Source organism: Zalophus californianus, chromosome 17 (assembly GCF_009762305.2).
Source record: "Zalophus californianus isolate mZalCal1 chromosome 17, mZalCal1.pri.v2, whole genome shotgun sequence".
NCBI lineage: Eukaryota > Metazoa > Chordata > Mammalia > Carnivora > Otariidae > Zalophus > Zalophus californianus.
Genome location: NC_045611.1, coordinates 12,222,621 through 12,246,302, shown reverse-complemented (window position 1 = coordinate 12,246,302; position 23,682 = coordinate 12,222,621). Strand labels below are relative to the sequence as shown.

Sequence of the window (23,682 nt, the reverse complement as noted above, 5' to 3'; positions counted from 1 at the left end):
TTGCACAGCGCACAGTACCGGGAAGTCGTTAATTGCTTGTATGGACCAACGTCGCCGGGCAGAGCGAGGAGACATCTGTGCGTGAAAACGTTACACCCAGGAGGAGGGAAGAAAAACACCAAGAAAATTAAAAGGGAAAAATATAGAATAAAATGAAAGCTTCCCACACATCTGATGGATTAAAAGGTACCACAATTTACTGCAAAATCGGGTTTGAACGACTAAAAATCTAAACCTCGGCACAGCAATATTTGGATTCCCTCACCTCCCTCCCGACCCATTGCTCTCCCAACCCAGCTTCAGTGTCATCGTTCTTCAGTTTGAAACACATCTCAAGATATAAGGAGGCTGAGGTCAATGTCGGTGTACTCTACGGAGGATCGCAGGGCAAGTTGAGAAATGGGTGGGAGGGTCTCCCCTCCCCATCAAGAGCACATCTATGTGCGAGAAGATTCTCATTCCTAAAAAGGAAAAAGTTCTTTGGTAGACTTGACACCCAACTGTTTCTGGTGTGTGGTTTGGTGGGCACTAGGGAAAGTGGAAGCTTTGACCTCAGGGCTGCAGGGCTATTTTCAGAGTGATGGGTAAGCAAGCGTGCATGAGAAATGGAGGGAACGAGGGAGCAAGGCTGAAGAGCTGCCCTCCTGAGGGCACTGGCTAACAACATGAGCATCAGTGTGAAACTGGGGCCGAAAAGCATTGTTTATGGAAATCAGAAATTATTCTATTAACTTCAAGACCGCCTCAGTTATTTACATTAGAGCTATTTTAGTGACATAAACTGAAGCACGGGAACAAAATTTTAGAAATGTTTATAGGCCAAGGCCTAATGTTTATCACAAGTTCTGGGTCTTCTGATTTGCCCTAGGAATAAACAATATTTTGTCAACTATTAATAGTTGGTCCAGTTACCAAATGAACGCTAGCATCTCTCCTGCTTTCTAACTTCCTATGAAATTTGATAGTTGGTTTTTATTGTTGTTGTTTTTTTAGGTCTCTCACATTTTTAAGTATTTAGCAACGAACCTTGGAATTCCATCTGGAGAACACTTGGGTGAATATAATAATATGACCTAAGTAGGGCAGGTTAAAAATACATAAAAACAAGAGAAACAAACGGTAAAATCCCCACTGGTTCCATAAAGCGTCTTATAATCTCCAAAACACTCTATAATTCCTTCACTGCTATACTTTAACGCAGTTATATTCTTTTCCTTGACTCTTACTCATTTAACGATCTCAAGGGTAGAGATCTGAAAGAGAATAAAAATATGTAGGGGAAAAACTGGGGCTGAAAATAAAGACTTAAGCACAGAGAAATGTGGCAATCTGGAATCATTTTAGGAACAAAAGTAATAAAAGTGGTATTATTTGATATGTCAAACTAGATACCTAAGGATAAGAAAATACTCCTTGAGGGATAAAACTATATCGACCTCTAAGAGGAAGGAAGATGGCCTCTATAAGATACCATGGCCCCATTTCATTTCCCTGACTCCCCCACCCCCGCCCTGTGCCTCAAGTAATGGGATGGACATGAACAAGGTTCAAGGAGAGATGAATTTATTTCAGATTCATCACAAAATGACTCACTTGTTTAACTTCTTATGAGGCTGAACCACATGAAACTTTCTGAGATTAAAATTGGTCAAGTATGAGGGCGCCTGGGTAGCTCAGATAGTTAGGCAACTGCCTTCGGCTCAGGTCATGATCCCAGGGTCCTGGGATCGAGCCCCGCATCGGGCTCCCTGCTCTGCGGGAAGCCTGCTTCTCCCTCTCCCACTCCCCCTGCTTGTGTTCCTGCTCTCGCTGTCTCTGTCTCTGTCAAATAAATAAATAAAATCTTTAATAAATAAATAAATAAATAAATAAATAAATAAATAAAGTATCAGTAATTTCATAGGATTTCACCTAATAACTACTACATGTCACCCACTGAGATGTGCTTTCCTCCCGAGAGCTTCCACGGTTCTTAGAATGTTCTATTTCTTGGCCTGTGTGACTATGAATTGACTGAATTATATACTTATGATTTGTGAACTTTTCTGTACGTATATTACACAGAAATACAAACGTTTCATATAAAATTACAAGTGTCTGCCCCCATTTTATATGGCCAGTCTCTGAAATAAAACTTAAAGATCACTTAATATATGAGGTCATCTTAAGGGACTATAATAGCCTGTTTTCTGTGGAGAAGCTGTATATTGGGAGTCATCCCAAAGTGAGGTATCACATCCTTCCCCTCCTCCCCAGCGGATCCTATCTGATAAAAGGTCATTATCTATGTGCCTTTGGTCCCTCTTTATGATTATGGTGTTTATGGTAAAAGAAGCCAGACCATGAAAAACATGTACGTAAGTAAGGCTTTACAAATGCTTTTGCATTAGGAGAGGTCCCATCGTGGAACTGGGGTTATTTTGCCTAGGCATGGCCTTTCTGCACTGTCAGAGTCAAAATGCTAGTCCACCTATTTTACCAATCCAAACCCAAGCAGGAGTAACACATGACATGACTCAGAGGGGGATTCAGAACTGTCTCTGACTAAAAGATCTCCTCAGCCTGGCCCTGATGCTAAAGAAAATTCCCCCATTTACCCAACCATGAGTTTGTTTGACTATTATGCCAATAAAATGCCTACTAGCTTGCTTAGAGGGGAAGAACACCTAAAAATTTGGAATGTAAAGGACTTGGGAAGATAACAGGGCCCCGAGGGGCACAATTCTGTCAGAGAGGTGAAGAAGAGGACCGCAGAACGGCAACAGTCACTGTCCCCATTCAACGGAGTGGTTCTGTCCAAGGCTGATCCTGTCTCAAGCATCAGTTCCTGCTGCTCGTTTCAGTCACATACCAACTCTAAAACTACACAAAGTCAGAGGTGTCCAACTACCAGTGTGAACCAAGGCTAGACACTACATTGCAATCGGAGTGCAGACACCTCTAACACTTGCTGGAAATTGGGTTTTTATTTAAAATAACTCAATTTTTTAAAAAACACATTTCAGTGATAGTCAATCCACCATTTCTCAATTAGTTGGGGACAGCAACAAAGAATTCCTAAGGACTGAGCTGGTTAATAGCTTGGTGGTAGCTGTGTTTAAGACATCACGTCAGTCCAAAGGCAGTTTAAACCAGCCTCTCAATCGGATAACACAGAAAGAGTTCTTAGAAGCACTCCTACGCTCTGCCAACATTCTCCATGGTGTCGTCACCAAAGGCTTCTGACAGCTTGATATAGTAGGTCAGGGACGAGGCGCTGCCGGAGAGCCCAGGAGCCCAGGACAGGCTCCGGTGACTTTCCCGTAAGCTCTTCCGTTCAGCTGGGCACTTCGGTGCGGATTTAGTAAGAGCGTAAGACCCCTCCGAGATCAACTAAAACTTCTCACCGCTATGACGTTCTAAACACATTGAGACCCCAAGTCTTCAGAAGCACCCCTTAACTTGGTGACAAACATCAGAACACCAAGGAAGATCTGCAGCTAAATTATCCTACCTGAAACAGTGGGAATCTCCTTAACAAGTCAGGGGAACAAGGATAGGGTTAAGTGGGGAGTGACAAGTACGGACCGTAAGAACCAACCCATCCCTCCACACACACCATTCACAGTAGTTAAAACCAACCGGAAGGAACAAAGCAAAGGTCCTTCTTGAACAAACTAATTTTGAAAGTTAAAGACTACAGGGGGATTACTAACCCAGCTGCTTTGCATAGCGGGCAGGGAGACAAAGAACAAAAATCCAGAAGGAATAAGAATCGAAGGCCATGGCTCTGCTGCTTACCCGCTCCTTATAGTAGAAGGAGCTGATGGAGACTTGCTCCTTCTCACTGCGAGTGGGGCTCCCGCTGTATAAACGAAGGTTCCCAGGGGCCTCCGTGCGGATCTTCATGGGCGCAATCAAGCCAGTATGATAAGCAGACAAGGCTGACAGAGACCTGTGGTTGAAAACGCAGAATTATCCATACTGGCTACAGTCTTTTTCATATTTCTTTTTTTTTTTAAAGATTTTATTTATTTATCAGAGAGAGAGACAGAGGCAGGCAGAGGGAGAAGCAGGCTCCTTGCTCAGCAAGGAGCCTGATGTGGGACTCGATCCCAGGACCCTGGGATCATGACCTGAGCCAAAGGCAGACGCTTAACCGACTGAGCCACCCAGGCGTCCCAGTCTTTCCATATTTCCAAGTAGTGTCACTCTTAAGCACGTGATGAAACCAAGAGAAAAGATGGGGAAAATGGGGGGAAAAAAGGAAACAAAAAAGAACAAAATGAACTTATAAAACAGAATGCTTTGCTTTGCTTTGTCTGCAAAAGCAGAGAATACTTCTGACTGTATACATAGAAAATTCAAAGGAATCTGCAAACTAGTAGAGCTAATAAGTGAATTTAAATAGGAGGCCAATCTATAAAAATCTACTTATTTCTATATATTAGAAACAAACGTTTGGAAATAAACATTTAAAAAATTTCATTTACAATAGCATCAAATACCTAGAAACAAATTTAAAATGTGCATTGAAAATACAAAATACAAAATATTGCTGAGAAATTAAAGAAGACTCAAAACAACAGATATATACCATGTTAGGGGATTGGAAGATTCCATATTATTGTCAAAGTGTCCGTTTTCTCCAAACTGATCTACAGAGTCAACACATTTCCAACCAAAATATGAATAGGCTTTTTTTTCTTTGTAGAAACCAATAAGCCATTTCATATTTTTACAGGAATGCAAAAGACCTAGAGCAGCCAACATAATCCTGAAGAATAATAAAGTTGGAGGACACACCCTAGCAGATTTGAAGACCTACTATATAAAAGCTACATTAAGAGGATAGTGTTGGCATACAGAGAAACCAATAGATGAAAGGGGGAAAAAAAAAACCAGACTCCAGAAACAGACCCACAAACATAGGGTCAACTGATTTTCAACAATGTATCAATGCAATTTTTTTAAAAGATTTTATTTATTTACTTATTTGAGAGAAAGAGAGCATAAGTGAGGGGAGGGACAGAGGGAGAGGGAGAAGCAGACTCCCCACTAAACAGGGAACCCAACCCAGGGCTTGATCCGAGTACCCCGGGATCATGACCTGAGCCAAAGGCAGACGCTTAACAGACTGAACCATCAGCGTCCCAATGCAATTTTTTTTAAATCAATGCAAATTCAATGAGAAAAGTCAAATTTTTTCCATAAATGGTGCTGGAACAATTATGTATCTCTACTGAAAAAAGTGAGCTTAGGCCCCTATTTCACATCATACACAAAAATTAATTTGAGATTGACTACAGGCCTTAAATAAGGAGTCTAAAACCATAAATTTTTAAAAGAAAATGGAAGAATATTTTTGTGACCTTAGGTAGGCTAAGATTGTTTTTCTACAACACAAAGACACTAACCATTAAATTTTTAAAGTGACAGGTTGGACTTCATCAAAATTAAAAACTTCTGTTTATCAAAAATCATTAGGGAAGGAGAAAGACAAGCAACAGATTAAGAGAAAATCGATACATACTTCAAGCAAAGGATTTACAACCAGAATAAAAAACAACCACAAATAAATAATAAGGAACACAGTCCTAAAGAAATGGGCAAAATACTTGAACAGGCATATCACAAAAGAAGATACCCAAATGGTCAACGAGCACACAAAAGCTGCCCAACATCACTAGTCATCACCAGGATGAGATACCACATACCCACCACAATGGCTGAAGTTGAAAAGACTGAAAACACCAAATTTTGGAGAGAATGTGGAGCAACCAGAACTCTGAAACATTGCTGGTAAGATGGCACAACCACTGGGGACAGATTTTTTGGCAATGCTAAAAACAAAAATCATACATACACCTAACCTAGGACCCAAGGATTCTAGTCCTTGGGTAGAGAAATTAATATACATGAAAAAAAAAAAAAGACCTGAATGTGTAGATCTACTAATAATAGCCCGAAACTGGAAATAATCCAAATATTCCTGAAGAGGAGAATGATAAAACAAACTGTATTATTTCATACAGTGGAACCACTGACATATACAACTATATGGATCCATTTCAAAAACATTAAGTTGGGGGCGCCTGGGTGGCCCAGTCGGTTAACCATCTGCATTTGGCTCAGATCATGATCTCAGGGTCCTGGGATCCAGCCCCATGCCAGGATCCTTGTTCGGCGGGAAGCCTGCTTCTCCCTCTCCCTCTCCATCTGCCCCACCCCCACTCATTCTCTCTTTCTCAAATAAAATCCCAAAACCAAAACATTAAGTTGAACAAAATACGTAAGACATAAAATAGCACACACTGCATGATGTTCTATTTAGATGAAGCTCAAGCACAGGCAAAACTAAAACTACAATGATGGAAGTCACAAGACTGGTTTACTCTGGGTGAAAGGACAGGGAACCCTTGCTCTGTATCTTGGTCTGGGTGCTGGTCATCAAGGTATACATTTCAAATTCGGGTACTGTAAATTATACCTCAATAAAATGCTGTTCTGATCCAAAGCCCAGATACACATATTCTTGTTTCCCTTTGAGAGTAGGCGATTGTTTTTTAGTACAATCTTTCAAATAAAGAACCCAAAGTAGCATATGGGGTCTCTGACACTTAACTCCCTAGTCCTGTTGGCCAAGGTCTCATCTGCCTAGGTTACTGCAGAGATTGACAGACTCTCAGGACAGCAGTTCAATCTCCTTTCTTTCCTGTAAATATGCTGATTATATTACATCCAGCACACCCAGGTGTTTGCAGTGGGAAGGCTTCCGTGTTATCCTGGCTGCCGCACCGCAGAACCAGAAGTCTATCATATATAACTTATAACATTTAAGCTTAAAAAACCAGTGGTATAGGGGAGGTTGTGCATGTGTGGGTTCAGAGATGTATACTAGAACTCTCTGGACTTTCCACTCAATTTTGCTATATGCTTAAAACTGTTCTAAAACATAAAATTGATTAATGAAGAAAAAAACCCTTTACTATATGACCCAGCAATTCCACTCCTACATATATACCTGAGAGAAATGAAAATCTAGGCCCTCACAAAAACTTACAAATGCTCATAGCAGCATCATTCATAATAGCCAAAAAGAGGAAATAACCCAAACATCTACTGACTGATGAATAAATAAAGAAAATGTGGCATATACATATGATAGAATATTATCTGGCAATTAAAAGAAAGGAAGTTCTGACACATGCTACATGTATGAGCATTGAAAACATTACACTAAGCGAAGAAGCCAGTCACAAAGGACCACATAACTATATGATTCTATTTATACAAAATGCCCAGAATAGGCGAATTTATGCGCAGCCATCACTATAGTCAGTTCTAGAACATTTTTAATGACCCCCCAAAGAAACTGCATCCCCCAGCTGTCAACACTCCCAAGTCCCCCATTCCTCCAGGGCTGGGTAAACACTATCTACCTTCTGTCTGTATCTGTGAATATACAACAAGCCACTGAATTATTTTAAATGGGTCAACTATATACTATGTGACTTATATCTCAATAAAACAGTAAAAACATAAAAAAAACAAAAACAAGAACAAAAAATACAACCAGTAGTAGTAATAGGAAACACAGAGCAATGTGCCAGGCATGGTTCTAAATGCTTCTCAGGGATTAACACATTTAATCTTCCCAGCAGCTGAAGGAGGTAGGTGCCACTATCATCCCCAAGTTATTGTTGAGGAAACTCAAGCACAGTTTAGTAACTTGCCTACAGTCACAGAACAGCAGGACCAAGATGGGGACCCCGTGGCTTGGCTCCAAAGTCCATATTCCCATTTGTTACTTTAGATTGCCTCTTAAAAACAGAACAAAACAAATAAACCAAAAACCCACACACAGAAAAATAATGGAGACCAGACAGAAAGCATATTAAATTGCTAACAGTGACTCGCCAAGGAAAAGGAAAGCTTTCAAATTTTATTTTTTTAAAGACCTTTTTTCTTTTTTTTTAAGATTTTATTTATTTATTTGACAGAGAGAGACACAGCGAGAGAGGGAACACAAGCAGGGGGAGCGGGAGAGGGAGAAGCAGGCTTCCCGCAGAGCAGGGAGCCCAACGCAGGGCTCGATCCCAGGACCCTGGGATCATCACCTGAGCCGAAGGCAGACGCTTAACAACTGAGCCACCCAGGTGCCCCAGCTTTCAAATTTTAATTTAAAACTTCCATATTGTGAGTTTTTCCAACCACTTAACGTCATTTTTAAAAATTTAACATGTTTTGGTAATGTTAGAAGTGGTGTATCAGAGTTGTGGACCTGTAGATGATCTTTTTTGTTACTTTTTTATTTTTATTTAATGTTCAAATAATACTTTAGCAATAGGGGAAAAGCACATTAAAAAAGAATTTGCCTTGTTTTGACAACAGCTTTTATCAAAGTACTTCTGGTGGTTTGGTAGTAACCAGATCTCCCAAATCTCAGCTTAGTGGCAATTTCGTGAACCTAATCTTTCATGAATAAATCTTAGAGTGGGGGGTGCCTGTGTGGCTCAGTCGTTCAGCGTCTGCCTTCAGCTCAGGTCATGATCCCGGGGTTCTGGGATCGAGCCCCACGTCGGGCTCCCTGCTCAGAGGGAAGCCTGCTTCTCCCTCTCCCAACTCCCCCTGCTTGTGTTCCCTCTCTCGCTGTCTCTCTCTGTGTCAAATAAATAAAATCTTAAAAAAAAAAAATCTTAGTGTATTTACTGAAGAACTAAAACCACTTGTCCAAAGACAAACTCAGTGCTCATTCCCAGATGTCTGCCCACTTATGGCCCCATGAATGCAGCTGCCATCTGCATCTCCCAAGCTCACCTCGGAGTAGGTTCTGTCGGAGACACTGCTCGATGCATCGTCATCGGCCTTGTGAAATACACCAGAAACCCTGACAAAGGAGACACACATGTGCACATCAGGGTCAATGAGCTGCACGTGGGAAATCCTAAGGAGGCCCTGGTCATTCCTGACTGTGGCCATATGTAACAAGGACAAAGGTCAGAATCTCTAGGATCCAGGAGGGATGGGATGTGTGTGGTGTGGAAAAAATCTTCTCGGGTACTTTATATTTCTTTGCTAGGCGACCCGTCCTGTGTTGAGAATCAGGGATCTGAATTAGACTCAAATTCATGCTCACCAGAATGAAAAAAATTAAAACTGTAATTTTGTTGAACATTCCTAGGATATGTACACAGAAGCCGATTCAGCATCAGACCACTTAACACTACAGCAGTCTTTTGAGTTCCCAGGAAACAAAAACAAATGAAAATTTCCTGATTTTTCTGAGATTTCTTTACAGACTACAGGACATTCTGGGCTTCTTGCTCTCAAAATCTAGAATCAGAGAACCAAAAAAGAGACCAACCTGCTCCACAGAACCTGGCCCCCGAGGTCCTAGGGAAGGGAATATTGGCATCCTGGTATGACCCATAGGCAGTGGTCACTCGGGCAAACGTTGGTAAGGGCGGAGTAACAGAGTTTGGGAGTGCAAAGGGGTTGCTGGAAGTGCTGTCTTCTTGGTTCTGAAATTTAAAAGTTAACAGACTAAAAACCAGAAGCTGTCTTAAAGCTGACTTACAAAATAAGGATACATTAGTTTGGGGAGGAAGAAACGAAACAAAACATCAAAGCATAGGTTGGTACAAGAATCCCACCACGAAAGACTCAAGGCAGGAGACGAGCTGGCGCAGGCAGGGCTCCAAACAACTCTGGTTTCGTTTCACTTTTTGCAGGGAAGTGTCTTTCAGGATCTAGAAAAGGCACAAAACACAGTCAAGAATAGCAACATTCCTTCTCCTGATTCACTTTTCTTCTTCAAAGCCGTGGGAAGTCGTGAAGATGCAGGGAGACTGGAGCTGTGTCAGGCTTTGGCATCCTACTTTCCACCTGGCTCTAGAGGCTCACAAGAGCACATTCGAGAAGCCCTCTCCTTAGCCAGGGCAGGCACACAAAGCCTAAGAGAACACATTTCTTTCTGGTGAATTCTACTCCTTTCCTCTCCTAGCTGAACCCCTACCCTCTCATGAAAATTTCAGTATCCTAGAAGTAATACCCAATACAAGCCAGGGGGAACAGATTTCACTTCGGTGGAAATTACAATGTATCTTTTTTTCTTTTTGCTTCTTTAAAAATATAAATCCTAACATTTTAAGGCACATGCTATAGACATAAACTGACATACACATACTGAAGACAGGTGTGTAAACTGGGCCTGCGTGGTCCAATATGGAAGTCATTACCCACATGCAGCTACACAGCAGGTGAAGTGAGGTAGTCTGAATTCAGATGTGTTGGGGCACCTGGGTGGCTCAGTCGGGTAAGCGTCTGCCTTCAGCTGGAGTCACGATCTCGAGGGTGCTGGGACTAAGCCCAGCTTCAGGCTACCTGCTCAGCAGGGAGTCTGCTTCTTCCTCTCCCTCTGCCCCACTCCCCTATTTGCTCTCTCTCAAATAAATAAAATCTTTAAAAAAAAAAAAAGAAAGAAAAGGAAAGGGCCAGCCTCAGTTGTTAGGTGTGTGCTGAATTGAAATGTGCTGTAAGTGTAAAATTCATACCGAGTGTTGAAGGCTTAGTACGAAAAAGAGAATGCAAGCTCTCGCAATAATTTTTATATGGACTACATGCTGAGATGAGAATACTTTGCATATACTTAAGTAAAAATATTACTGAAATTAATTTACCTGCTACTTTCAATTTTTTTTTTTTTTAGTGTGGCTACTAGAAAATTTTAAATTACGTGTAGCCTGCGTTATATTTTTATCAGGCAGCACTGAATTGACCTTTAAAGATACTTCCTAATCCTATCATTTTTTTAATCCTATCATTTTAATAACAATAGGAACATCTTTTTTGTATGTGCAAATAAGACAATGAAATATTCAAATTCCAAGTACAGAAAAACAAAAAAACACTCCCAAATATAGAGAACAGTTGGTCACCAGAGGGCAGGCGGGTGGGGGATGGGTGAAACAGGAGATGGGGATTAAGGAGTCCGCTTGTCATGATGAGCACCAGGTGATGTACAGAATTGCTGAATCACTATTATTGTACACCTGAAACTAATTTAATATAACACTACATATTATACTTGGATGAAAAATAAAAATTTCCAAGCACAAAATGCACCTATACTACAAAATCAGAGTAGCATTTGAGAGATCCTTACACCACTTGAAAATTTTCTTGGTTATGTATCTTCCCCCAGAAAGATGGGTCAAGTGTGTATGATACAAACTAGGCAAAGGGTGTGTAGCATTTGGGTCATCTTGGTTTGTCAGGACATTTCAGTTACTTCACTCATGACGCTGCTCAAACTGAAAAAGGTGTATCATGCCCAGCTTGTGGGGCTTTTTTAATGGGAGATTCTGCCTGATTAGCTCTGATTAGAACTGCCAAAGCAAGTTTCTGAGGCTGCAGGAGCAAGGACCAGATGCCAGGCTAGTCCACCTCCATTCAGGCACCGCCATCCCTTCAGATACCTCACCTGGGCAGCCAGCCAGCCTCACCTGAGGATGACACCACCTCCTTTCTTGGAATGGATTTTTTTTTTTATTGCCTTACATTTTGTTTTTGTTTGTAAGTAGGCTCCATGCCCAGCATGGGGCCCAAAGCAGGACTTGAACTCACGACCCTGAAATCAAGACCTGAACTGAGATCAAGAATTGGATGCTCAACTGAGCCACTCAGGTGCCCCTTGTTTTCCGATGATAAAATATCTTTTAGCTTCAGAATACATCTTGCGTACTGTTTCCAGATAAATGAAAATGTACTGCAGGGTTCTTAACCAGGGATTAATGCATAACTTTAAGGACATCTATGAGCAGGTTATATATAATTATAGAACTACAACTATATTTTTAAATTATGTACATTTGTGCAAATTTCTCTGGGGAAGGGTCCACTGTTTTCACTGGATGTTCAAAGGGGGTCCATGATCCAAAAAGGTTAAGAACCACTGCTCTGATGTTTTCCATACACAATGAAGTTAACGCCGAAGCACAGACACACAATGACTTTCAAATCTTATCTACTGGAGTTTTCATTCAACTTTACCACTCAACTTAGATGCTGATGCCTGTGAACAGACGTTTCCTCTTACACTAAGGAGAATGTGTGAACACAGACCCCCACCTTCAGCAGCTTCGCTTTCATCGTGGATGTGATGGTTGTGGGGTTGATAAACTGGAAGGAAGGGGCAGCGTTGTTGGGGTACTGTGCGGGGAACTTCACCAGCATCTTGACACGGTGGCCACTGCAGTGCACGGACACCGTGCAGCTCCTATCCGCCGCGTCCATCTGCAGATGACAAAGGGACAACTGCTTGGGAGATGAACCATCGGGCATTTCCGGATGCAAATGAATTTAAACAAGTTAACTGCAAGCTCTAGGTTCCCGGGACCTGGGCAAAGGGAGACTCTCCAGAGACAAATGAATCTGGAAGATTTAGACAACCCGTGTTTAAGACAGATTTTTAATTTTAGCACTGATTTAATAAGTTCAAAGTATTGTGACTTAAAAAAGCTTCAGCCTGAAGCTGTGAGGTAGAACCGAAACTTGTTACATTTATTTTGAGATGAGAAAATAAAGCAGGAAGAAACTGAAATACCGGACTCAAGTTAAAAAGCACTCCTGGGAAAATCCGTGGAGACAGAAGGTGGATTAGTGGGTGCCAGGGGCGGGGGCTTGGGAAATGGGATGTGACTGCTAATAGGATTTTTAAAGAATGATGAAATGATGAAAATGCTCTGGAATTAGGGGTGATGGTGGCACAGCTCTGTGACTATACTATGAACCACCAAATTGTACACTTTAGAAGGGTAAATTTTATGGTACATGAATTTTATCTCAATACTTTTAAAAAAGCACTCCTGGAAAAGGAATCAAGATCTCCTTCTTAAACTAGAATCACTTGGCTATCCACACTGTTCTCAACTGTTCTCAACAAAGGGTTATGATCTGAATTGATACAAGTAACCAATTAATCAAAGAATCCTTTCTCTCTCTATTTCTTGGGCTGCCAACCAGAGAAGGCAGCTGGAGTAGAGCGAAAAAAGGCACACACGTGGGAAATCTGGAGACAGATTCAAATAGTACCTCTTCTACCAAACAGCTGCTGACTTCAGACAAGTCATTACGTCTCTTAGTGTCTGTTTCCTCTTTTGTAAAGTAGGGAGAAAAGCATGTATTGCAGAGTTGTTTTAAACGCCAAAGGAAGGGCGCCTGGGTGGCTCAGTCATTAAGCGTCTGCCTTTGGCTCGGGTCGTGGTCCCAGGGTCCTGGGATCTAGCCCCTCATCGGGCTCCCTGCTCCGCGGGAGGCCTGCTTCTCCCTCTCCTGCTCCCCCTGCTTGTGTTCCCTCTCTTGCTGTCTCTCTGTCAAACAAATAAATAAAATCTTAAATAAAAAATTAAAAAAATAAATAAATGCCAATCCTCACCCACTCAGATGGCTCAATTGGTTTAAGCATCTGATTCTTGATTTCAGCTCAGGTCATGAGCTCAGGGTTGTGAGATGGGAGCCCTGCGTTGGGTTACGTGTTGGGCGTGGAGGCTGCTTGGGATTCTCTCTGTCCCTCTGCCCCCCTCCTCCCAAAAAGGCCAAAGGAGATAATTATGCACATGCACATATCCATACCTACTGTTAGTTGAATGTGGGCAAAAAAGAAATCAAACTTCAAAACTCCTTCACAGACTCAATTTTCTGAAGCAAAACATTTCAATACCTCCCCAAAAGGAAGAGAGTAAACCTTTCCATGTGTTAAATGAACAAAGAGGTTTGGTGACCTTCTTACTATGAATCTAAGTCATTAAGGAAATGACCAGCTTTAAAGGCAGACAGTACAGCAGAGTCCAAAGAACCTGGTGGGGGTGGTGGTCAGGAGGTTTGGCTTCCAAATTCAGCTCTACCACTAACTATACCAGTAACCTGCCAAATCACTAAGTCTTCCTGGCTCTAAGTAACTTCACACATGGTAAAATGAGGCGTTGGAGCAGCTAAGAGGATTTCAAGACACATGAGCATCGGTTTATTCCTTGGTTCATCTTACGAGAAAACACTATGGTAAGACTATAATTTGCATTTGTAAAACATCTATTTCTCTAGAAAACCTAGAAAATAAAACAGCAAGCAGAGAGATTCACTTGTTGGTGCAGCAAAGCTCTTTGCTAGCTGAGACCAGAGCTGAAAGAGTCCCCTCGCCCCCCGACTGCCATCCGCAAGCAGGGGAACGAGGCCGTAAACGAGTGAGCACCTCCACATTGACGTTCCGGATCTGCACGTTGATCAGCGAGAACTCTTGCTGCAGAGTCTGAGGCAGCCCTGGCTGCTCCGATTTATTCTCTTCCAGGACACTGCTCGGGGGGTCTTCCTTTAAGACTAGCAGGAGAGAGAGGTTCTTCAGTTGTTGGAAAACGCTTTTGAAAATGGGTCCGAGAGCCGTTCTACGGTATCTGCTGTAACTCTGAGATGCACAGAGGGGCACTTCCCCTGAAACACCTGTTTGACCGATTACCTTCTTCCTCCCCGTGGCTCAAGCTGTGCTGGTGATCTATATCTTGCGTGTGAAGGGTCTTCTCTGGTTCCGGCAGAAGAGAAATGCTCTCAATGAACTCATCGACACCATCTAATATGTCGTTTGCACAAAGCTGCAACAAAGGGTAGAAGATCTAGGTCTACAGATGTCAGTGGAAATGATCATCATGTCTGGTTAGGGTTCTGACTTAAAAATGGGAATCACAAAGGCTAAAGATGTCGGCCAAAAACCGATACAATCAGAATAGGTTTTACCCTCCACCAAATCTCCCTGATGAAATACACAGGAGAACAGACTTTTAGCTACCTTGGAAATTTTTCATCCTGTTCATAGTTTGTGCAAGCCTCAGAAAACATTACTTTAAATTCCAAGCCTTTATGGAGTTGCTCAGCTAACCCAAGACCAAAAATGAACAAATGGTACTTTCTGGAAAAAATATATTTGAAAGGCAGTAAGGTGATGATACTTAAACAAAATGCTCAAGCGTGACTTTGTACTGAGCAGTGTTGCAAAATTTTTTTTAAGACAGATTGATTGATTGATTGATTGATTTTTAAGTTATTTCTACACCCAACGTGGGGCTCGTGAATCTCAGGATCATGGGACTGAGGCCCACATTGGGCTCTCTACTCAGCCATGAGTTTGCTTGTCCCTCTCCTTCCCCCTCTGCTCTTCCCCAGCCCCCACCCCTGATCTCTCCAATTAATTAATTAATTGAAAAAGTATTAAAAAGAGAGAGAGTTGCATGCTCTTGTTCCCAGGTTTTGGCACCAAAAAAAAAAAAAGAAGGAGCTGCATGCTCTACCAACTGAGCCAGCCAGGCACCCTGCAGGGTTGAAAATTTTACGCAGCATTTTCTATCTATCCTCTACAGAGCACTGTGGGGGAGGCAGCACAAGGAGGCACAGTTCCGGCCGTTACGGAATGTTGCCATGGAATGGAAGAACCATGTTGAGGCAGAGCACAGCAAGGGCCACGGCAGTTCATACCAGGTACCAACCACTGCGGTTCGTATAAGAAACAGGTATCATTTATGTGGCAAAAACTGAAAAGGGCTTCATAGGACAGGTGCCGCTGATGGATGTAAAGGGCTCTGGACACTGCAGGCCCTAAGGTTAGACATCCTAGTTCATTTAGAAGAAGAGAAAGAAATGAAGCCCACGGGCCATTTGCTCAGTCGGCTACCCACACTCTCACACCGGGACATGAGAAAAGGCAGTCAGAGGCTTTTCACACTTAAGAAGTACCCAACACGGGCTCCTGAAGATCGCAAAGCCTCCGTGTGGCCTACACAAGCCACTCAGCCAACCAGCAAGTATTAGTAAAGGTCTCTCACGTATCCTCTAACTCCCACAAGTACTAAACCTTGTCTTTTTTTTAAGTTTCTAGCGTACCCAGTTACATTCCTCCACAACAGCACTGAATACATACCCTCTGCATCTGGGAATCCACTCGCCACATTCTCAAGGTCTGATCCCGTGACCACGTAACCAGCTGGTAGTCCTTGGACCCTAGAAATCACCAAATAATAATCCTGGAATTTTTTAAGATTTTATTTATTTGACAGAGAGAGACACAGCGAGACAGGGAATATAGCAGGGGGAGTGGGAGAGGGAGAAGCAGGCTTCCTGTGGAGCAGGGAGCCCGATGCGGGCTTCGATCCCAGGACTCTGGGATCATGACCTGAGCTGAAGGCAGACGCTTAACGACTGAGCCACCCAGGCGCCCCTGGAATTTTTTTTTTTTTAATTCACCATTAGTATTGCTACAGGTTGCAATGGGGTGAGATTCCTTTATCCATCCATTCAACAAATACTTGTTGACCATCTCCTAGACATCAGGCACTGCTCTAGGTACTAGGACAAGCATGAATACTACAGTCTCTGTCCTTATACATCTCACAATCCAGTGGTGGCAACAGACAAATAGATAAATACATAATAAAATGTCTGGTAGTGACAGTGTTATTAAACAAAAAAAAAAAAAAAGAAAAGTAAGAAAACATAACACCCAGGATTAGAGAACTGATGGCGGAGCTATTTTTAGAGAGGCCTCCCTGAGGAAGTCACATTTGAACAGAAACTTAAATGAAGTGAAGTAATATCTGGCAGCTCAGCAGGTGAAGAGGGATGCTGGGATTTAACATCACATTGAACTTTCGCCTCCACAAATGTTCCTCCTTTTATATGCTCCAGAGGAGCTGAGCATGAATATGACTTCTGTGAAACGAATTGCTTTAAATGCATAACGGCACCGTGCTGTTTAAAAGAATTTTTTGGTAAAGAGATGCATCTCTTTATAAAATGGATAATCAATCGGGGCGCCTGGGTGGCTCAGTCGTTAAGCGTCTGCCTTCGGCTCAGGTCATGATCCCAGGGTCCTGGGATCCAGCCCCGCATCGGGCTCCCTGCTCGGTGGGGGGCCTGCTTCTCCCTCTCCCACTCCCCCTGCTTGTGTTCCTGCTCTTGCTGTGTCTCTGTCGAATAAATAAATAAATAAAATCTTTAAAAAAAAAAGGATAATCAATCTTGAGTGTTCTTAATTGACTGAGTTATATTTCCATATATCAGGTCTGGTCAGAGGGAAAGTATTCTAAAATCGTTGAGGGAGCTTTATGAAAGGATCAGGGCATTTCTGAGTAATTAGGTCATATCGAGAATCTCCTTTATGGCCATCCTTAGAGAGCAAAGAATTTAAAAGAGTTTAGAATTGAATTTCATCCAATTCCTTCATTTTACAGATGGGAAAATGGAGGCAGCAGAGAACATGATGTGTCCAAGCTAAAAGGGTGGGTGGGTGAGGGGCAGAAGTTCCTTCCCTGTGTCACTGCCCTCAGCTGGGCCTTCGCTCCTCAGCGTGCTGCTGTATTCTTGCGTGTGCCGGAGAGGACACAAGTCTTCTGAACGGCTGCCTGCCAGGAGTCCCCTGGACCCTGTACAGACTCATGTTCACATCAGCAATCGTCTGCATTCACATCTGGCTTCTTTTCATGTCCCTGACTGTGGAGAAGAGTTATCCCTAATTCCATTCTAATCCCAACCCCTCCACCAGTGCCTTCACCCCCATTCCAAGGGCCCTTGCTTTCCCACATACCGCCTCTCTTGCACCCTCTCCTTGCCCTCAGACAGAGAGGGCAGCAGCTCTAAGATCAACTTAGTCTGCTCCTTGCCTGTGAAGCCGACTTCATTCACAAAACCAGTTCCTGCTGCCTCTGTTCATGTTGCCTTACAATCCGGCTTCTATCCTCAATCTGCTTCTGGAACTCGTCTCTTAATGATCACATTGGTTCCTATTTGTACCACCAAGTGCTTTCTTCTTACTCTGCACCTTGCTCCTTCAGCAACATCTGAAACCAGTGACTGGAGCTTCCTTCACGAAGCATCCCCTTCCCTTGGCCACGACATCCCAATTCTCTTGCTAGCACTCTAAGAGCTCCTGCACCGCAGTGAAAACCCAAGTCGAAGCTTGAGGTAATCCAGTAAAAACTGACTAAGCAGCCATGGAAGTAAAATAAAATGGAGCAGCAGTGGTTGAAAAAGAAGTAAAATACAAGAATATGTGCAGGAGGATTACATTTACAAAAAGTCCAACAAGCGAGCTGAAACTATTTCGAGGAATGCATAAACGGTGGCAAAACTATAAAAATAACAACAGAAATCACTCTCATAAATATTAGGACAGGTTTCCTTCTGGGGAAGGGAAAGGACTGTGATCTGGGGCTCAAGTAATGTTCCCTTTCTAGTCTGTGGTGGTAGTTACATAGATTTTTCACTTCAAAATTTGTAAGATTGTACAGGTTTTATGCAATTTTCTGGACAGATGATACACTTTACAATAAAAAGAATTTGAAGAAACACCTGTAACTTGCACTCAAAATCTCACTACTGACTAGATGGCCCCCATGTACACAATTCAGCCTGCCAGCTCACAGATGACACAGATAACTGAAAATGGGTTGCTAAAAACTTTGTTTCAAGCCAAAACTACAGGCCAACCTCTCCCTGCCAGACTATGAGGAAACGACTTCATCTGTTTACGATGGCAAAATGCAAGAAAGGAAGTTGAAAGTCAAAGCCATGCATGCAAATTGATGGGATAAAGACCAAGCAGCCTCATGTTCCTAGAAGCAGGGATACTCGGGAAATAAAGATGAGAAAATTAAGAGGATGATCCAAAGAGTCCCTTCAAAAACTATCCTGGAAGAGAGGCTTGCGAAGGTCACAAATAAGCCGGAATAAGATGAGTGCTATAATCCCAGGTCTACCCGAAACCTTTCCTGGGACCCTAGACGGGTCACACCACTCCACTGCCTGGCTTTCCTTCCATAATATGGAAAGACCAAGAAATATACTTCCTTTAGAGATCGTGACAATAAGATCTCAGGAAAAGAGAGGCTGCAACTAAGTTTGCACAGTGAGCTGGTGGAGCAGCCAAGGCTGAGGGCTTCTGACTCCATTACACTTGACCCTGCATTAGTGAGGGCTGGCTAGCTGAAGCTGCAACAACAAACAATCCCCAAATCTCAGAGGCTTAAAGCAAGGACATCTTGCTCATGGGCACAGCTCCAGCTGGAGTTTTGCCAGTTGTGGTGGCAGAAGCAAAGAGAGCGTGTAATTGTACAACGGCTGCTGATGCTTCAACCCAGAAGAGATCGTATCACTCTGTTCATGTCTCATGACCAAAGCAAGACATGCGGTCAAACCCATCTTCAAGGAGGTGGGAGGTAAAAGACCACTATGCATTGGGAAGGGAACTAGGCATACGTGGTGGTGGGTGGTGCTAATGATGACCTCAGGTCTCCTTCCTCCCCAGAGTGGCAAGGAGCAAACGCCAGGCTTCTGAGGATTGTGACCCCAGAGTTTTTCAGCCCTAGGGATGATCCAACAGCAAGTCTATCCATCTCTTACAGATCTCTTCCACGCAGGTGAGAGATGATACTGAACCTAAGAGAAGAAGCGGGAGCTTGGGAGAGAAGCCACAGCCACACACCCCTTTACCCATCTACAGTGGGTAGGTGGCGGTCCCCCTGACTCCCATTCCTTAAGCCCAGACCTGAGGGGTCTGCGTCCTCCACGCTGGACCACATGGCCAACCCTACTGGAGCTTCTGTGGAACAGGGCTCAGAAGGAAATCAGGCTCCCACTCACTCACCCTCCTTCTGTTTCCTCCACTGGAACTCCAGCACCACATCATCGTGCCCCACAAACGTGTGGACTGGGGTGTTCAAGTCAAAGACGTTCCACAAGAGGAGACTATTTTCCCTCCGCAGCTGGGGGACCATCACAGTCACCAGTCCATTGCTGAAAGGCTATGGCAGGAAAGGGAAAAGCAGGTGGTTATTCCAGGGAGAGTCAGCTGAATCTTGAATTACCAAAGTTGGAATGCTTTCCTAACTAACATAAATGAGATGATGGAAGGCCCCAACCCATCTGGGGAAATGTATTCCAAATACCATAAGTTAACCATCACGTCTACTTTTTTTTTGCATTTATTCCCTTTTTCTGTGCATGGAAGGGACCAAAGCGAGTAAAAAATAAAGCTAAGCCAAATACTTGGAGAACTTTAAATTCTAAAATAAGCAAATGGCTTTGAACAGAACACACTGTTTCACATCCAGAACGAGTATGCAAGACACACTGGGGAAAACCCCAGAGCAGCGAGCAGAGTTCTTGCCATGTGGAAATGCACCAGAAGCACAGCATCCACACAAAGCATCGCCTTCCCACGGCCCCCAAAACTACAGCTATTCAGAGGGAAACCCTCCAGTTTCAGGATTGACACGTTTTACTTATCGACACCTAATCTGCTACGTAGCTAAGGGGGCCCATTTGGTAGATAAGCAGACTCTGTTCTGGAAGGAATAAACCACAGTCACCTAAAAGCACATTTATCTTCACTTTCCCTCCTGGCAGCACTCCTGGACATCGCTGTTTATTTTTTAAAGTGAACATATTAATCCAGGGAAGTATTCTAATTCATAAGAACAATGGCTGATTTCTTGACAAGCACTCCCAGATGCAAAAGCCATTTAATACCTAAATTATCTTCTATGTTCCACAGCGCCTCAGGGTGACAGCCTAATGCATAAAGGCAGCTTTATTCATCCCTGTACTCCCTTTCAAGCTGACACTGAAGAAAATATATTATCTCTGATCAAAAGCTATCAATGTGACAATGGGCAAATTGCTGAAAGACTAATAGCCTATCCCCTATATCTGTAGCATTTTATGGTTTCTAAAGCACTTTCACATACCACTTTTCAAAAGGAAAGACATAATTGTGCGTGTGCTAAATGCCACCGAATTGCGTACTTTAAAATGGTAAATTTTATCACAATAATAAAAAGGAAGTCCTGGTAAAAATTATATTCATATGCTACAGAGGAGGAAAGTATTGTTCAAGAGCATCCAGCAGCTTGCCCAAGGCCACACAAATATTAAATGGCTCACTGCAAATATGGAAACAATCTAAGTGCCCATCAATGGATGAACAGATAAAGAAGATGTATCTTACACCACACACACCACACACACACACACACACACACACACACACACACACACACACACACACACACACACACACACACACACACACAATGGAATATTATTCAGCCACAAGAAAGAAGGAAATCCCGTCATGTGCCACAACATGGGTGGGGTTGAAGGCATTATGCTAAGTGAAATAAGCGTACATCTTGAACTTACACAATGTTACACGTCAATTACATCTCAGTAAATCTTGAGAAAAAATTCAAAGGCACGGATGGACCCAAAACCCAGGTCTTCTGAATCTAAAGCCAGATTTCTTTCCACCACCATCTACTGACCGCAAGCCCCACAACCCTCTGGCACCACCTCTACCCCTTCCCTGCCATTAGCGACCACCTGCATGCGCCTGGGCCTCCCAGTCTATGGTGAGCAACTCTCCCACAGATTCTTCCCCAACATTCCAAGGGCAAGTTTTTAAATACATACCAGGTTTATGCCGTCATGTCATGACCGCCTTTGCCCCACCCCTCAGCCAAAACAAAAAGAGAAAACTGCCTCACAAAGAAAATAAGAGAAAAGGGCCCTTGGCCCCCATGTCTGGAACACTAAGGTGAAGCTCCCCAGCAGGAGGTGGTGTGTCCCACTCACAGTGTATCTGGCCTTCCAGACAGGCACCTGGCAAGGGAGAATACTGAGGTATTTCCGAGGCTGGCGGTAATCCCAGAACTGGAAGAAAGAAAACAGGATAATTTGTGAAATAAATACCATGAAAAAACTGCAATTGAAATAAGCGCAGCCTGCGGTCCCTTCACTCTCTGTCCTCAGTGTGTTCCCGGTAGCCCTCCTAGCTAGGGGAGAGGGGCAGACACACAAAACCTTTCCCATATATCAACATTACAGGAGAATTTCCCAACATCACCAGGACCAGCCCTCGGGGCAGATCAGCGTCAGCTCATTAAATGGGCCTGCAGGTGAAAGGTCAGACTGACAAGCTTTCACCCTGTGTCACTTTTACATCATGCAGGGCAAAGTAACGACTAAAGACAGCCTACGTGCTGACTACTTATTGCATTCCAGACAGAGTTGAGAGCTTTAGGTTTTTTTATCCCATTTAATCTTTGCGACAACCAAATAATGGGTGTCATTCAGTTCTTTCTCAAATGTAGAAGCTAAATTACTAAACAATCTAACTTGCCCAAGGTCACACAGGAAAGAGGTGGCCGTTTGGACACCAACGCACTCATGTACACACTCACCCGCTCCGCCACTGACCATGCGGAACGTGAGGCTCCAGAATGCCCAGAGTGAGCCCAACACACTCTGCCTTAGAGACGCCTGTGCTTTCAAGGAAGAGACACAACTATACTTAGAGCCTGAGCATTTGTCATGAAGCAGAAAATGGTAGAACACCAAAGGCAGGAGGCCCAAAACTGAAACTCTGAACTATTCCAGTATTAAGAAATTATTTTCAAAAAATAGATGACAGTTTGGCAGTTTCTTAAGAAGTTAAACATGCATACATCATTGACTCAGTGATTCCCAACTCCTATTTGTCCCAGAAAACTGGAAAGTTCCATTCACAGGAAAATCTATATGTGAATGTTTATAGCAGTTCTATTCACAATCATCAAAAAGTGCTAACAGCCCAATCAATGTTCTTCAATGGGTCAACACATAATAAACTGTAGCATATTCATACAGTGGATTACTATTCGCCAACTAAAAGTACATCATCTATCGATTCTTAAAACACCTTGGATGAATCTTGAAGGTGCTATCCTGAGTGAAAGAAGCCAACTCAGAAAGTTACATCCTGCATCGTTCCATTTAAATGACCTTCTCGGGGCACCTGGGTGGCTCAGACGGTTAAGCGTCTGCCTTCAGCTCAGGTCATGATTCCAGGATCGAGGCCCGCATTGGGCTCCTTGCTCAGCGGGGAGCCTGCTTCTCCCTCTCCCTCTGCCTGCCGCTCCCCCTGCTTGTACTAATAAAAAAAATTTTTTTAATCTCAAGAAAAAAAATAAATGACCTGCTCAAAACTACAGTGATGGAGAACACATTAGTGGCTGCTAAAAGTTGGGGGTTGGAGGAGGGTGTGACTATAAAGGGATCACATGAGGTAATTCTTGTTTCTTCTGACAACTCTCTTTTTGCCAAATTCAGACTCCATATTCAAAATAATAAAATTGTTAAGATGTGTTTTCTTTTTTTTTTTTAAGGTTTTATTTATTTGACAGAGAGAGAGACAGTGAGAGAGGGAACACAAGCAGGGGGAGTGGGAGAGGGAGAAGCAGGCTTCCCGCTGAGCAGGGAGCCCGACGTGGGGCTCGATCCCAGGACCCTGGGGTCATGACCTGAGCCGAAGGCAGACGTCTAACGACTGAGCCACCCAGGCGCCCCTAAGATGTGTTTTCCATCTAAACTGCTTCTGGGTTTCCCCTGATGGCTACAGGGAAAACTATAACTTGCTCCCTCAACTTACAAAAGAAGGGAAACTAGAAATCATGAGGTCGGCTTGGCACTCTCCAGACTTTTAATTAGATCAACACTTTGTGAATGTCTTCCTGTTATCAAGTCTACCAATGTGAAAAACAAGCAAATAAAAAAGTTCAACCTCCCTAAGTTAATCACATACAAGCAAACTATTAGTACTATGAATATATTTCAGCAATTGGGTCC

General features: G+C 43.1%; 1 protein-coding gene across 19 annotated transcripts in view; it reads right to left on the bottom strand.

Moving 5' to 3' along the window:
• WDR59 (WD repeat domain 59) overlaps positions 1-23,682 on the bottom strand; it is an 84,570-nt gene that overhangs the window by 23,568 nt on the left and 37,320 nt on the right. For all 19 annotated transcript variants that reach the window (XM_027618802.2, XM_027618809.2, XM_027618805.2 and 16 more), the window contains 10 exons: positions 21,652-21,729; positions 19,664-19,820; positions 15,944-16,023; positions 14,492-14,624; positions 14,231-14,355; positions 12,112-12,276; positions 9,636-9,731; positions 9,347-9,503; positions 8,800-8,869; positions 3,781-3,934 (listed from right to left, as the gene is read on the bottom strand). In XM_027618802.2, coding sequence (XP_027474603.1) covers positions 3,781-3,934; positions 8,800-8,869; positions 9,347-9,503; positions 9,636-9,731; positions 12,112-12,276; positions 14,231-14,355; positions 14,492-14,624; positions 15,944-16,023; positions 19,664-19,820; positions 21,652-21,729 — 1,215 coding nt within the window. The remainder of the gene's footprint in view (positions 1-3,780; positions 3,935-8,799; positions 8,870-9,346; positions 9,504-9,635; positions 9,732-12,111; positions 12,277-14,230; positions 14,356-14,491; positions 14,625-15,943; positions 16,024-19,663; positions 19,821-21,651; positions 21,730-23,682) is intronic.